General features: G+C 40.6%; 1 protein-coding gene across 6 annotated transcripts in view; it reads left to right on the top strand.

Moving 5' to 3' along the window:
• Positions 1-17,637, top strand: part of kcnab1b (potassium voltage-gated channel subfamily A regulatory beta subunit 1b) — a 159,317-nt gene that overhangs the window by 114,633 nt on the left and 27,047 nt on the right. For all 6 annotated transcript variants that reach the window (XM_072915175.1, XM_072915178.1, XM_072915179.1 and 3 more), the window contains one exon: positions 14,074-14,160. In XM_072915175.1, coding sequence (XP_072771276.1) covers positions 14,074-14,160 — 87 coding nt within the window. The remainder of the gene's footprint in view (positions 1-14,073; positions 14,161-17,637) is intronic.

Genomic DNA, 17,637 nt, shown 5'->3' with positions numbered 1-17,637 from the left:
AAATTAAAAATTAAAAAAATATTTTGTGATGCTAAAAAATATTGATGTAATCATAGTAGTATCGACTAGATACACTCCTGTACTTGGTATCATTACAGTGGATGTCAGGTGTTGATCCACCCATGGCATTTGTTTACATTGTGACGCCGGTGAGCTATTGTATCCTCCTACGGTGTGTAGTGAAGCATGTTTAGCTATTCCTCGCCCTGCAGTGATAATGATACTTGTAAGAAACTGACTTTATTTGTCGCCATGGAGGCCAGGATTAGTGATTTAGAAGTAGCTAAAACCCTGCAGACTGCAGATGGACGTTAGCCGCTAGCTAGCCATGTCTTAAAGCACCTCTTCCTGAGGGCGTTTCAGTGTTATAACTTCACCTTTATCTTTAGTTTTTGGACCAAAATGCGTGCCCTCTCCCTTTTCTGTCTACACACTGCGTCGGCTTGTAAGTACTCCGTGTGTGTGCGCTTCCGAACATGCTCCTCTGCTCATAAAACCAGACATGCCCGTTAAAAAAAAGGGGGGGGGCGGGGACCGGTACTTTTTAGAAGCGGTATAGTACCGAATATGATTCATTAGTATCGCGGTACTATACTAGTACCTGTATACTGTACAACCCTAGTGTCAAGTCTGTTACCTTTTTTTTGTAGCTGACTATTTGGCTCCTCATTCAGAGATGCAGAAGAAGCTTTACTAAACTCTATTAGTGAGTATACCCAAAGCCTTAGGTGATTATTGGATCATAAATTAAGTGACAAATAGAGTTTCTCTCTCCATCTTGTGCTAAAATGTGTTTTAATGAGTACCACTGCTGAGGTGAGGGCAGGGAAATGAGGATGTCCCAGTGTGCATTCTTCTCTTTGCAAGTTAGCCCAGAGGACAGAGGATTCCTTCGCTACTTCATCTTTTCAATGAGACTTTCGGGGGAAACAAATACATTATTTATCGCGGACGCCAGAAGGTAATCTTTTTTGCTCAACACCCCAAAAAAGACTGCCCTTCGGAGCTAGTCGAGCTTATCTACAAGACAGAGGATACAATCCACCATGGCGGTGCGGGAGGAGATTAGGATCCATGTTTGGGGTGTTTCTGCAGATGTTGGAAGCGTGGCAGTTAAGGCGGAAATTTCCAGTAGGATTTGATGAGGAAGCCTATACTAATCTGCCAGGCGCACTTGAACGTGATTGAAGTTGCGTGTGCCGTTAGCCTGGACTTTCTATTAATTTGCTGAAAGCTTTACATCTTCCATCTGTTCTTCTTTGTGTGTGAAACTGAACGCATTTTACTCTCCTGACACTGTCACTTTCTGCACATGCTGAAAAGTCGAGCCAGAAAATATATTTTCTTCATAAAGCGCAGGCATTTATTTACTCAACTGCAGAGACTACTATATACTTTATGAGTGATCATTTTAATCAGGGGAGGCCTTTATATGGACAATGTAGGGTTGTACGGTATACCGGTACTGGTATAGTATCGCGGTACTAATGAATCAAAAACGGTACTATACTCTGTTTGAAAAGTACCGGTTCCCGGGCATGACGGCGTGTCGTCAAGTTGTGACATGGCTGGTTTTACAAGCGGAGGAGCATGTTCGGCAGCGCACACACGTAGTACTAACAAGCAGACACAGTGTGTAGACAGAAAAGGGAGAACGAATGCATTTTGGCTTAAAAACTAAAGACAAAGGGGAAGTTATAACACTGAAACACCCTCAGGAAGAGGTGCTTTAAGACATGGCTAGCTAGCTAGCAGCTAACGTCCATCCGCAATCTGCAGTGTTTTAGTTACTTCTAAATCACTAATCCTGGCCTCCATGGCGCCGAATAAAGTACGTTTCTTCCAAGTACCATTATCACTGCAGGACGAGGAATAGCTAAACATGCTTCACTACACACCGTAGGAGGATACAATAGCTCACCGGTGTCACCCCTAACAAAAGCTAGCACGCCTGCAATTAAACAAATGCCATGGGTTGCAGCTGCTGTTTCTGCTGCCGTTTGTTTGTGGTGTGGGCGCCCGTGGCTGCTGGGTCTGGTGCAGGGGGGTGGCTGATGTTGTGACTGGTGGCAGCGCGCGCGCGTGGTGGTTGTCGGGGCTGACGAACTTGCCGGCCTCATACTTGTTTATTGTCGTGTTGGTTGGCTTGTAGGATGTAGGTATGTATGTGTATGTATGTATATGTGTGTGCATGTATGAGTATAGGTATGTGCATACTTGCCAACCCTCCCGGATTTTCCGGGAGACTCCCGAAATTCAGCGCCTCTCCCGAAAACCTCCCGGGACAAATTTTCTCCCGAAAATCTCCCGAAATTCAGGCGGAGCTGGAGGCCACGCCCCCTCCAGCTCTATGCGGACCTGAATCCGCTTTCCCACAATATAAAGAACGTCTACAGTAAAGCAGTCTGCCGTAAACAGCAATGTTGTGACACTCTTAAACAGGACAATACTGCCATCTAGTGCATTTGATGAAAGCACTTTTGTGCGTGCCACACAGCATTGCATAATCAGAGAGGGTGTTCAGCATGGTTAGAAAGATAGTGACAGAGAATAGAACAAGGATGGACAATTCAACCCTTAACTCAACAATGAGTGTTATGTGTGTGTATATGTGTAAATAAATGAACACTGAAATTCAAGTATTTCTTTTATTTATATATATATATATATATATATATATATATATATATATATATATATATATATATATATATATATATATATATATATATGTATATCCATCCATCCATCCATCCATCCATTTACTACCGCTTATTCCCTTCGGGGTCGCGGGGATATATATATATATATATATATATATATATATATATATATATATATATATATATATATATATATATATATATATATATATATATTATAAATAAAGTTGATTTGATTTGATTTGATATATATATATATATATATATATATATATATATATATATATATATGAAACACTTGACTTGGTGAATTCTAGCTGTAAATATACTCCTCCCCTCTTAACCACGCCCCCGACCACGCCCCCGCCCCAACCACGCCCCTTGCACCCACCCCCAACCCCCCACCTCCCGAAATTGGAGGTCTCAAGGTTGGCAAGTATGGGTATGTGTGTGTTTATAGATGTGTGTGTTTATGTATATGTGCATGTGTGTATATGTATGTATGTGTGTGTGTATGTGTATGTATGTGTGTGTGTATGTGTATGTGTATGTATGTATGTGTGTATATGTGTGGGTGTATGTGTATATATATGTATGTATGTTTGTGTATATGTGTGTATGTGTACACATACATATGTATGTGTATGTATATGTATATGCAGGTAAAAGCCAGTAAATTAGAATATTTTGAAAAACTTGATTTATTTCAGTAATTGCATTCAAAAGGTGTAACTTGTACATTATATTTATTCATTGCACACAGACTGATGCATTCAAATGTTTATTTCATTTAATTTTGATGATTTGAAGTGGCAACAAATGAAAATCCAAAATTCCGTGTGTCACAAAATTAGAATATTACTTAAGGCTAATACAAAAAAGGGATTTTTAGAAATGTTGGCCAACTGAAAAGTATGAAAATGAAAAATATGAGCATGTACAATACTCAATACTTGGTTGGAGCTCCTTTTGCCTCAATTACTGCGTTAATGCGGCGTGGCATGGAGTCGATGAGTTTCTGGCACTGCTCAGGTGTTATGAGAGCCCAGGTTGCTCTGATAGTGGCCTTCAACTCTTCTGCGTTTTTGGGTCTGGCATTCTGCATCTTCCTTTTCACAATACCCCACAGATTTTCTATGGGGCTAAGGTCAGGGGAGTTGGCGGGCCAATTGAGAACAGAAATACCATGGTCCGTAAACCAGGCACGGGTAGATTTTGCGCTGTGGGCAGGCGCCAAGTCCTGTTGGAACTTGAAATCTCCATCTCCATAGAGCAGGTCAGCAGCAGGAAGCATGAAGTGCTCTAAAACTTGCTGGTAGACGGCTGCGTTGACCCTGGATCTCAGGAAACAGAGTGGACCGACACCAGCAGATGACATGGCACCCCAAACCATCACCCAACCATGCAAATTTTGCATTTCCTTTGGAAATCGAGGTCCCAGAGTCTGGAGGAAGACAGGAGAGGCACAGGATCCACGTTGCCTGAAGTCTAGTGTAAAGTTTCCACCATCAGTGATGGTTTGGGGTGCCATGTCATCTGCTGGTGTCGGTCCACTCTGTTTCCTGAGATCCAGGGTCAACGCAGCCGTCTACCAGCAAGTTTTAGAGCACTTCATGCTTCCTGCTGCTGACTTGCTCTATGGAGATGGAGATTTCAAGTTCCAACAGGACTTGGCGCCTGCACACAGCGCAAAATCTACCCGTGCCTGGTTTACGGACCATGGTATTTCTGTTCTCAATTGGCCCGCCAACTCCCCTGACCTTAGCCCCATAGAAAATCTGTGGGGTATTGTGAAAAGGAAGATGCAGAATGCCAGACCCAAAAACGCAGAAGAGTTGAAGGCCACTATCAGAGCAACCTGGGCTCTCATAACACCTGAGCAGTGCCAGAAACTCATCGACTCCATGCCACGCCGCATTAACGCAGTAATTGAGGCAAAAGGAGCTCCAACCAAGTATTGAGTATTGTACATGCTCATATTTTTCATTTTCATACTTTTCAGTTGGCCAACATTTCTAAAAATCCCTTTTTTGTATTAGCCTTAAGTAATATTCTAATTTTGTGACACACGGAATTTTGGATTTTCATTTGTTGCCACTTCAAATCATCAAAATTAAATGAAATAAACATTTGAATGCATCAGTCTGTGTGCAATGAATAAATATAATGTACAAGTTACACCTTTTGAATGCAATTACTGAAATAAATCAAGTTTTTCAAAATATTCTAATTTACTGGCTTTTACCTGTATGTATGTATGTATGTATATCTATGGGGGTACGCTCTGGGCCTGCTTGTCAGGCGGGGGTCGGCACCTCGGGTTGCTGCATCCAAACTGCGTGTCTGGAGCTCCTGCGTCCCACCGTCCATCCCTACCGGGTGCCCGTCTTGGTTGGGGCCTGCTGGGTCTAGTCCCTGCGTCTATTGTGGTAGCTTGGTGCTGCAAGGTATTCCGAGGTGCTGCGAGTCGGCCATCTGCTGGGGTAGTGACCTTGTGCATGTCCGTGATCTTCTTTTAATTCTTTTGTTTTTTTAATTGTTTTTTTGTTTTTTTAATTTTATTTTATTTTATTTTATTTTATTTATTTATTTATTTATTTATTTATTTATTTATTTATTTATTTTTTAATGTAATGTATATAATAATGATAATTATTATTATTGCTATTTGTTTAATTATTTATTTTTTTAATATATTTTATTAATATTATTTTTTATTATTCCCCTCCCTCAGGGGGTGAACTCGATAGGGCGGTTGCTGGTTGTTCCATCTCCATCGTTGGGGTCCCTTTGGGTGGGGTGGGTGGGTCCCGTGGCCCCGTGCTGGGTGGTCCTGCGGCGGCCGCTTTGGGTGGGGTGGCCGAGGGCGGGCCTCGTCGCGCTCTCCGGGGGTGGGGGATGGGGTCGTGGGGGCCCGGTTGCCGGTGGGGCGGGGGCGGTCTTCCCGTCTGGTTGCGGGGAGTCTCTGGGCCCCCCGGGCGGGGAGTCCCGCCTTTCTGCCCGTGTGGGGTATGGTCTCTCGCTGGCTTGGGGCCAGGCTGTCCCCTGCTTTTCTCGTGCCTTGTCCTCTGCGGCTCACGCCGCTCTTACGGGCGGCGTGCTGGGCCTGGCTCCGGGGTTCCTGTCGCTGGCCGGCCTGGCTGCGTGGGGGAGGTGGTCCCTGGTTCCCTGGGCGCCACACCTACTGTTTGTGGGTTGGGCTCTCTGGGGGCTTGGGCTGTACTCTGGCTCCCACACACACTGGGAGTCAAATGTATTGTACATGCAAATTCACATATACATACATACATACATACATACATACATAGGTACCTACGCTCCCACATACATACACAGATATAGTACATATCTACATACTCAAAGTTTGTACATCCACACGCACATTCATTGTACAAACATACACATACTGTACATATACATTCACTGTACAAACATACATATACACATACTGTACATATACAAGCACATATACATACATACACTCATGCATATAATCACGTTTCATCAAACATATATTAACGTTGTTGCCCTAGGGTAAACTGGGAAACACATGGCACACTGATAAAGCTAAACCTGTTATTACTATAACAATCTACAAGGTTAATATAGGTTGCTTCTCTTTCTTCCCCTCCATTTTTATGCATTCTTTCGTATCTGTAGTTATCATTACGTATATGTATTGTTGCATTTGAACAACTGTATTGTTGATAGTAAAGGTAAATTATTGGTATTGTTCATTAACAATAGCGCTATTTCTTTTTTCTTTTTTTTTTTTTTTTGTGTCCTGTCCAGCTTCTCAGGCAAATCATATAGTTGATGTAGATGCCCATGTCGGCTGTTCAGATTTACTTTACAAAAGAGAAGTGTAGGATACTTCTCTTGTTGCCTTATTTGTATTTAACTTTATTAAATGTATTTATATTATCATTTAGTGCAGCCGGGCCGGAGCAGGAGGGGATAGAAAGAGAAAAAAAAAGAAGACAGAGGGGGAAATTGTGGGGACAAGAGGGGGATTAGACAGAGAGACAAAAACAACAACAGCAAACAACAACAACAACAATAGAGCAACATCAGCAAATATGACATGTACAAATATGATGGTAAAAGTAATAGCAAATAAGCAGTTAGCGAAAAATAAAAAATAATACAGAAATGACAATGAGCATTATTACACTACAAATGGATCAATACAAATACCAATAGAAATAGCGCTATTGATAATGAACAATACCAATAATTTACCTTTATTATCAACAATACAGTTGTTTAAATGCAACAATACATATACGTAATGATAACTTGAGATACGAAAGAATGCAGAAAAATGGAGGGGGAGAAAGAGAAGCAACCTACATTAGAGAAGCAACCTACATTCAATAGCGCTATTTCTATTGGTATTTGTATTGATCCATTTGTAGTGTAATAATGCTCATTGTCATTTCTGTATTATTTTTCATTTTCGCTAACTGCTTATTTGCTATCACTTTTATCATCTTATTTGTACATGTTGTATTTGCTGATGTTGCTCTATTGTTGTTGTTGTTGTTATTATTGTTGTGTTTGCTGTTGTTGTTTTTGTCTCTCTATCTATTCCCCCTCTTGTCCCCACAATTTCCCCCACTGTCTTCCTTTTTTTCTCTTTCTATCCCCTCCTGCTCCGGCCCGGCTGCACCAAATAATAATATAAATACATTTAATAAAGTCAAATACAAATAAGGCAACAAGAGAAGTATCCTACACTTCTCTTTTGTAAAGTAAATCTGAACAGCCGATATGGGCATCTACATCAACTATATGATTTGCCTGAGAAGCTGGACAGGACAAAAAATAAAAAATAAAAAAATAAAAATAAATAAGACATGGCTAGCTAGCTAGCGGCTAAAATCCATCCACAGTCTGCAGTGTTTTAGCTACTTCTACATCTCTAGTCCTCGCCTCCATGGCGACAAATAAAGTACATTTCTTACAAGTACCATTATCACTGCAGGACGAGGAATAGTTAAACATGCTTCACTACACACCGTAGGAGGATACAATAGCTCACCGGCGTCACCGCTAACAAAAGCTAGCATGCCTGAACAAACGCCGTAGGTAGATCTACACCTGACATCCACTGTAATGATATCAAGTACAAAAGCGTATCGAGTCAATACTACATGATTACATCGATATTTTTTATCGTCACAAAATCTTTTTTCCTTTTTTTAAAATTCATATTATGTTTATAAACTTATGAAATACGTTCCTGGACACATGAGGACTTTGAATTTGACCAATGTATGATCCTGTAACTACTTGGTATCGGATCGATACCCAAATGTGTGGTATCATCCAAAACTAATGTAAAGCATCAAACAACAGAAGAATAAGTGATTATTACATTTTAACAGAAGTGTAGATAGAACATATGAAACAGAAAGTAAGCAGATATTAACAGTAAATGAACAAGTAGATTAATAATGAATTTTTACAGCTTGTCCTTAATAATGTTGACAAAATAATTGAATGATAAATGACACAATATGTTACTGCATACGTCAGCAAATTAATTAGGAGTCTTTGTTTGTTTACTTACTACTTAAAGACAAGTTGTCTAGTATGTTCACTATTTTATTTAAGGACTAAATTGCAATAATAAACATATGTTTAACGTACCTTAAGATTTTTTGGTAAAATAAAGCCAGTAATGAATTTTTTTGTGTTCCCCTTAATTTAGAAAAGTATCGAAAAGTATTGAAATGCATTTTGGTACCGGTACTAAAATACTGGTATTGGGACAACCTTCGTACAGTGCCTTTTTAGAATGATATTACATATTTGGATTTTTTTGTTATTACTGTCCCTGTAAACACAACTGTTCGACCACCACTTAGTGTAAAGTTCCTAGAGCTACAGATGTGTTACATTAACACCACATTATTCGGTAACATAGTTTGTTAATTGGTTATTTTTACATGTCGAAGCCATTCACCCAAAATAATACATGTTTTTGCTGTTGTGCTGGCAGAAATCTCATTCTGTTGTATCTTAAAGGTAAACTGCACTTTTTTGGGGAAGTTCGCCCATCATTCACAATCCTTATGTGAGACAAAAAAAACATTTTTACTCTTTCCTGTGCTTTCTAAATGGTGAAAAACTGCTAGCAAGAGGCGACTAACAATGCAGATAATGGGTAGCCACCTATAAAGCCCTCTAAAAAAAAGGCAGCTTGCTGTGGCGTTTTTTCTAGTTGATTTTGGTTAGGTTGTTGTTGTTACAATATGATACATCACATACTTTATATTGGTAAATACCAATGCAGGGTTCATTAGCACAAACAATTCTTCATTGGTTGGGATCCAGTTTCTTGGGGCAGATACACAAAGCCTTTCCACAGATGTAACATTGTGTGTCATATTTGTAGGCATGGCTTGGCAAGATCCACATTTCCGCCACTAAGTCATGCCGGTCCTGACCCTCTCTTCCTGTCTGCTCACCTATTCCTTCTATAACCAGTAGCTCATCCGCTGTATATTCAAGCTCAAAATAAGGTTCTGGATCCTGATTTGTCCCAAAGTAGTCGTCGTCGTCTCTCACAAAGTCTGCCATCATTAGTGGTAGCAAAGGCAGAACACGCTCTCTAATTCGTCGAGGGAAGTAGCGCTCAGTGCTATCAATCAGTCAATCAAAATGTATTTATACAACCCTTCACAAACTCACAATGTCCCCTGATCTAAACCCACATCCAAGCAAGAACAATCTCAAACGACCACAGCTGGGGGAAAAAAGGAACCTTGAGAAGGCACCGCAGTTCCAAGGGGATCGGCGGCATTTACTGTAGGCAAAATGATTGAATTGTTAAATAAATGGATAATGCGGGAGTCCAGTCCATCAAGAAGCCAACAGATAGCCAGGTCAGCTACACAGAGACCACCGCAGCTGTGCATGAAGGAGTGATTCATTCCACGTCACAACTCTGCTCAGCTAGCACTTCATCCAGACTTGTACCAGTGCAGAAATGATCCATAGCCACTTGGTATCCTCTACCGTCAGGCCAGTAGAGGACAGAGCAGAAAAGCGGCAGATCAGCTGGTGCTAAAAGGGGTCTATCTAAAAGCTATTGCATATAAATGAGTTTTAAGGCCAAAATTGAATGCTTCTACTGAGACAGATTCTAGGACTGTTGCACTCTGTGAAACCAAAGCGCCCAGGAAAGAAGTTAAAGTAATGGCTGAAATGACCGAATACAGTTCATGCATGTTATCATGAATGTGCCTGAGACTACGTTACATACATATTTACATTGTGTTTATCCAGTGGCGAGCCGTGCGTTTCCCACCTAGGCCTTCAGTGATGTCCGACTTCAATGATTACCTCTCAAAATACCATCATTGATGTCACCACATTACCATTGCTGGAGAAATGCTATACAGAAACACATTTACGCACTACTGCGCATTGAAGCACATCAAAACGGGTTATTTTCTGGTGCATTTAAAAATCAATAAACCCGCATCCGCAATTAAAACATATCTTATGTGGTACTGTTAAAATGTAAATTGCAAATAAACAGCTGAGCTAGCTTCCGGGGTTGGCCAACATCGTCTCACAATATATAGTTATCCTTATAGTTTAAATATCCTTCTTGAAAATGGCCTTGCAAATATATATCTGCTACCTAATCAGCGTTTTGTTCTCCTTCTCTGGCTATTGCGCAACCCTTCCTGCTTCAGTAAATTGCAACTTGTGATTGGATACTCACTTTGGAATGACAAGTGAGTATCCAATCACAGTCTCGTTAACATCAGGCTACTTAGATAGGCTACTGTCAACAACTTGTGATCTGATTGGCTATCGCAACTGTCTATCAACTTTATGTGTTCTCATATTCATCCGCTAACGGTCCCAGTGAGTATCCAATCACAGGACGCATAAATGTCACGTATAACGTGAGGCCAGCTAGAAGTCCTTACTGACAACAACTTGTGATCTGATTGACTATCGCAATTGTCTATCAACTGTATGTGCCTGTTCACTTACAGTGCACAGACATTGTTGATTCTGAAGGCCCCGGGCAGATTTGGTACAGCATGGCAACAAAAGCCAGCTGAATTCTGATTGGATAAAAACTCTAACCTAAACAGCACTGGAAGGAGCATAATATGACGTGAAGAGAATATGAATACTGGAAGTCGAACATAGGCCTATGGACACAACACCACTACACCCAAAGACAATGGGCATATACACAAACACACACCCCACCCCACCCAACGCCTTCACCACCGCTTGATTCCCCTTCGGGGTGATGGGCGGCTGAGTAGCGCTTTATAGCAGCAGGCCGGCCTCCAGGGCCCCAACTCCCCCCGACCCCCCTCTGTTGCGAGTTGTTGTGATTATATGTAACTTGTTTATGTGTGCTATGGCAAATGAGGTTTTTTCCCTTGGACTCAGTCTGGACCCCCTCCAGAGGGTTCATCCTTTGACTGATATTTTTTACTCTTCCCCCCTTTCGCAATATCACCTTTTTCTCACCTTTTTTAAGGAGCGCCGTAAGTGGCTGATCCGTTGGCGGTCCTGTTCTTGTCTCCCTGTAATGTATGTCTGGTCTTAGTAGGACTGTGCCCAAAATGTAATTTCAGTTCTTATATGTCTTGTACATGTTAAAGAATGGACAATAATAAAGCATCCCGATCCTGATCCTGATGAAGAGAATATGAATACTATTACCGTATTTTCCGCACTATAAGCCGCACCTAAAAACCACAAATTTTCACAAAAGCTGACAGTGCGGCTTATAACCCGGTGCGCCTTATATATGGATTAATATAAATATTTATTTTCATAAAGTTTCGGTCTCGCAACTACGGTAAACAGCCGCCATCTTTTTTCCCCGTAGAAGAGGAAGCGCTTCTTCTTCTATGGTAAGCAACTGCCAAGGTAAGCACCCGCCCCCAGATGAAAGAGGAAGCGCCCCCGTAGAAGAAGAAGAAGCGCGCGGGTATTATGTTTCATTTCCTTTGTGTGTTCCATGTTGATATACGACTCCATGCGCGCCCACATCACAGATGGTGTCAAAAAACAAGTGAAGCACACAAATACAACACTCGCCGTCATTCCGGGTGGATTAACCAAAGAACTCCAACCGCTCGATATTGGTGTCAACAGGGCATTTAAAGCACGACTGCGAACGGCGTGGGAACAATGGATGACCGAAGGCGAACACACCTTCACTAAGACAGGGAGACAGCGCCGGACGACATACACCAACATCTGCCAGTGGATCGTAAATGCCTGGGTGGATATTTCGGTCACAACTGTGGTCCGAGCTTTCCGGAAGGCAATGACTTCGACGAGACGGAGCCGGCCATTTTGGATCCCGTATTCGCCCAACTTTTTAATTCGGACACCGAAGGAGAAGAATTCGAGGGATTTATGAATGAAGAATAACTTCAGAAAGTGAGCGTTATGTTTATTTTGTGTGTTGTGACATTAACGTTCGAGCAACATTAAGTTATTGATGTTATTGCTCTGCACTATTTTGAATTTTACTATGTTTGTGATTGCACATTTGCACATTACCGTACATTTTGGGAGTGAACAGAGTTGTTAGAACGCTGGTTTTTAATATATTATTAAAGTTTGACTGACCTATCTGACTGTTTTTTTGACATTCCCTTTAGCGCAGTTAGATGCGGCTTATAACACGGGGCGGCTTATAGGTGGACAAAGTTTTGAAATATGCCGTTCATTGAAGGAGCGGCTTATAACCCAGGGCGGCTTATGGTGCGGAAAATACGGTATATATTTAGGGAAAATAAATTAAAAAATACTTTTATCTTTAATGATGATCATGAGTTGTGGTTATGTTAGGCCAGCAGAAAAGGCCTTGCTGGGTCTAACGGCACACCACTGTGTATATCAGACATTGATGCAGGTTTTTAGAGGGCTTTATAGGCAACCTAGGATTGTGGGTTATGGGTAATATTAGCAAAACAAACTTCGTCTGGGCATGTCCCCATTTTTGGAGGATAAATACTGTGCAACCTGCATTATGCTCTCAGACTAGACCTGTTCTAGCTAATCTAAGTAAAACAATGTCGATATAGCGTGAACATCACATGTTCAGAGTGAATTAAGTTCTGGGTGTGCCCTACACAACCTAACAGTCTAAATTTATGTAATGAACTACTGAGAACCATTGCATTTGTAGCTTTGCACCAATGCTGACTAAGTGAAATACAGTTGTGGTCAAAAGTTTACATACACTTGTAAAGAACATAATGTCATGACTGTCTTGAGTTTCCAAACATTTCTACTCTACAACTCTTATTTTTTTGTGATAGAGTGATTGGAGCACATACTCGTTGGTCACAAAAAACATTCATTGGTTCTTTTATGAATTTATTATGGGTCTACTGAAAATGTGACCAAATCTGCTGGGTCAAAAGTATACATACAGCAATGTTAATATTTGCTTACATGTCCCTTGGCAAGTTTCACTGCAATAAGGCGCTTTTGCTAGCCATCCACAAGCTTCTGGCAAGCTTCTGGTTGAATTTGTGACCACTCCTCTTGACAAAATTGACGCAGTTCAGCTAAATTTGTTGGTTTTCTGACATGGACTTGTATCTTCAGCATTGTCCACACGTTTAAGTCAGGACTTTGGGAAGGCCATTCTAAAACCTTAATTGTAGCCTGATTTAGCCATTCCTTTACCACTTTTGACATGTGTTTGGGGTCATTGTCCTATTGGAACACCCAACTGCGCCCAAGACCCAACCTCTGGGCTGATGATTTGAGGTTGTCCTGAAGAATTTGGAGGTAATCCTCCTTTTTCATTGTCCCATTTACTCTCTGTAAAGCACCAGTTCCATTGGCAGCAAAACAGGCCCAGAACATAATACTACCACCACCATTCTAGACGGTAGGAATGGTGTTCCTGGGATTAAAGGCCTCACCTTTTCTCCTCAAAACATGGACAAACCACTAAATTTTTGTTTTATCTGACCACAGAACTTTCCTCCAGAAGGTCTTATATGTGTCCATGTGATGTCAGATGAAAAAGTGGTCAAAAATTCAAGCAGAAGCTTGCCAGAAGCTTGTGGGTGGCTACCAAAAGTGCCTTATTGCAGTGAAACTTGCCAAGGGACATGTAACCAATATTAACATTGCTGTATGTATACTTTTGACCCAGCAGATTTGCTCACATTTTCAGTAGACCCATAATAAATTCATAAAAGAACCAAACTTCATGAATGTTTTTTGTGACCGACAAGTATGTGCTCCAATCACTCTATCACAAAAAAATAAGAGTTGTAGAAATTATTGGAAACTCAAGACAGCCATGACATTATGTTCTTTACAAGTTTATGTAAACTTTTGACCACGACTGTAAATGTACAATATTTCTCTTGCCTTCCCGCTGCAGGTTTGAAGGGCTCCCTCCAGAGGATGCAGCTGGAGTATGTCGATGTGGTTTTTGCCAACCGGCCAGATAACAACACTCCCATGGAAGGTGAGTTGTTGCTGGGGATGGTGGGACAATGCATATTGTCCTGCAACTTGAGAAGGTGAGAAAATAGCAGAAGGGCCTCATCAGATCAGCGGCCTTTTGCTTTGAACCGGAGGATTAGGGTTGGAGCGTGTGTGTGCTTCCCTGGCACACACACACACACATCTCCGCTAATCGGACAACTTCAAGTCCTCTATTTTTGCCTACGGGTGTCAGTCTCTTTCTGTCTGGATGGGATCACCACTTTCCACATGGTCTCTGAGCCCTCCATGTTCTTCAGAAGCAGGATTATCTGGTGCCCCTGAGAGAAGCCGGTGTATTTTGGGGTTGGCCTCTCTGGATACAAAAGTTGTATTCTTCTCATTTTTAATCAGCCACCATTTATTCAGTTTACATTCACAATACCATTTGCATAGTGACCTTTCTCTTCCTGCGGTCCAGTCAGTTCCTTCTGGGTCATTTGTCATGCCTGATGATTTAATGTCACTGGTATAAAAATGTGAGGATGAACTAAAGCGGTTTAGAAACAGCCATATATACGATTTCATTGCTTTGTGAAGCTTCTGGTAAAATGTGTATTTGTTCAAAATCAACAGTTATTTTTATATTGCATCAATATTCTCTCATCACTTCAAGCCGATACCAGGTTGTCCCGATACCAATATTTTGGTACCGGTACCAAAATGTATTTTGATACTTTTGTAAAAAAAAAAAAAGGGGACCACAATAAAATTGCATTATTGGCTTTATTTTAACACAAAAATCTTAGAGTACATTAAACATATGTTTATTATTGCAATTTATTTCTTAAATAAAATAGTGAACATACTAGACAACTTGTCTTTTAGTAGTAAGTAAACAAACAAAGGCGCCTAATTAGTCTGCTGACATATGCAGTAACATATTGTGTCATTTATCATTCTATTATTTTGTCAACATTATTAAGGACAAGCTGTAAAAAATAAGTATTAATCTACTTGTTCATTGACTGTTAATATCTGCTTATTTTCTGTTTCAACATGTTCTATCTACACTTCTGTTAAAATGTAATAATCACTTATTCTTCTGTTGTTTGATATTTTACATTAGTTTTGGATGATACCACAAATTTAGGTATCGATCCGATACCAAGTTACAGGACCATACATTGGTCATATTCAAAGTCCTCATGTGTCCAGGGACATATTTCCTGAGTTTATAAACATAATATGATTTTTTTTAAAAGGAAAAAAGATTTTGTGACGATAAAAAATATCGATGTAATCATAGTAGCATTGACTAGAAACGCTCTTGTACTTGGTATCATTTCAGTGGATGTCAGGTGATAATCCATCCATGGCATTTGTTTAATTGCAGGCGTGCTAGCTTTTGTTAGCGGTGACACCAGTGACCTATTGTATCCTCCTAAGCATGTTTAGCTATTCCTCGTCCTGCAGTGATAATGGTACTTGGAAGAAACTTACTTTATTCGGCGCCATGGAGGCAAGGATTAGTGATTTAGAAGTAGCTAAAACACTGCAGACTGCGGATGGATGTTAACTGCTAGCTAGCTAGCCATGTTTTAAAGCACCTCTTCCTGAGGGCGTTTCAGTGTTATAACTTCACCTTTATCGTCAGTTTTTAGGCCCAAATAAGTCCGTTCTCCCTTTTCTGTCTGCACACTGTGTCTGCTTGTAAGTACTCCGTGTGTGTGCGCTGCCGAACATGCTCCTCTGCTCGTAAAACCAGCAATGTCATGACATGATGACGACGCGCTGTCATGCCTGACACGGTACATTTCAAACAGAGTGTAGTACCGTTTTTGATTCATTAGTACCGCGATGCTATACTAGAACCGGTGTAGTGTAAGGTCACTTGCACAACGGCTGCATCCATGGATTTAACAAAATATGTTTTTGTTGTAGTTTGCAGTCTTCATTATGTCATACTTGCCAACCTTGAGACCTCCGATTTCGGGAGGGGGAGGGGGTGGAGGGGGGGCTTGGTTGGGGCGTGGTTAAGAGGGGAGGAGTCAAGTATTTCATATATATATACATAAGAAATACTTGACTTTCAGTGAATTCTAGCTATATATATATATATATATATATATATATATTTATTTTATGTTATTTTATTATATATATATATACATATTATTTTATTATATATATATATATATATATATATATATATATATATATATATATATATATATATATATATATATATATATAAATAAGAGAAATACTTGAATTTCAGTGTTCATTTATTTACACATATACACACACAACACTCACAACATTGTTGAGTTAAGGGTTGAATTGTCCATCCTTGTTCTATTCTCTGTCACTATTTTTCTAACCATGCTGAACACCCTCTCTGATGATGCATTCTGCTTCGTCTCCTTGTTGTGTGCGTAGTTGTGCACAGCACTCTCTAAAAGCCCTAGATGTTATTGTCACATATGCATGTACAGTAGATGGCAGTATTGTCCTGTTTAAGAGTGTCACAACATTGCTGTTTACGGCAGACGGACTGCTTTACGGTAGACGAAAATGTGACTGCTGTTGTTGTGTGTTGTTACCGCGCTGGGAGGACGTTAATGAAACAGCCTAACAATAAACCCACATAAGAAACCAAGAACTCGCCCTCGATCATTCTACAGTTATAACGTGATTGGGCAGGCACGCTGTTTATATTGTGGGAAAGCGGATGTGTAAACAGGCTGTCGACACGTCACTCAGGTCCGCCTGAATTTCGGGAGATATTCGGGAGAAAATTTGTCCCGGGAGGTTTCCGGGAGAGGCTCTGTATTTCGGGAGTCTCCCGGAAAATCCGAGAGGGTTAGCAAGTATGCAGTATGTAGATGAAGATGTGTTTGCATTTGGTCCTGAATGCAACACAACAACTCGTGTTCCCCCAAGGCACCAACAAGTGATGTAATAGGGACCAAGTCTTCCTTTGTTAAAATCACAGCCTTTCTTTTCACGTCAGCTCATCCCTTTGTGTGTATTCTTGATCCTTTGTGGCTTTTAAAAATCTCAGACACAAAAAAATCCAACATATTTTACCCCGATCCCACTCACCTTTGAATATTTCTTCCTAGCGCTTTACTGTTTCAGCTTTAATAGCAAGACTTCAAAACAGCTGGTATTCCATCAGTTATGAAAAATATATCAAACGTTCTCATTATAGCAACAGACGACACATCAAAATCCAATATTGTTTTAATAGATAGACTGTTCAGCCTGCAGACAAGCTCTCCTTCTCAAAGTCATTTTTATTTGACAGACCCAAGCGAGGAAAATTGCAATGAATTCAATTAAGTCAACGAGAGAATGAGCGAGACGGAGGCAATATAGATGAAGAAGAAGACTTGTAGCAATGACTACAATTCCATTATAAATCCAAAACCATTTGCACTTTCATGAGACACGTTGCACACGCCAATCGATGCATTCATCAGGAACTCATTTAAAGTGTTCCTAAATGTCAAAA

Source organism: Nerophis lumbriciformis, linkage group LG19 (assembly GCF_033978685.3).
Source record: "Nerophis lumbriciformis linkage group LG19, RoL_Nlum_v2.1, whole genome shotgun sequence".
Lineage (NCBI taxonomy): Eukaryota > Metazoa > Chordata > Actinopteri > Syngnathiformes > Syngnathidae > Nerophis > Nerophis lumbriciformis.
Note: the sequence above shows the minus strand (reverse complement) of the source record. Positions and strands in the feature narration are given on the sequence as shown.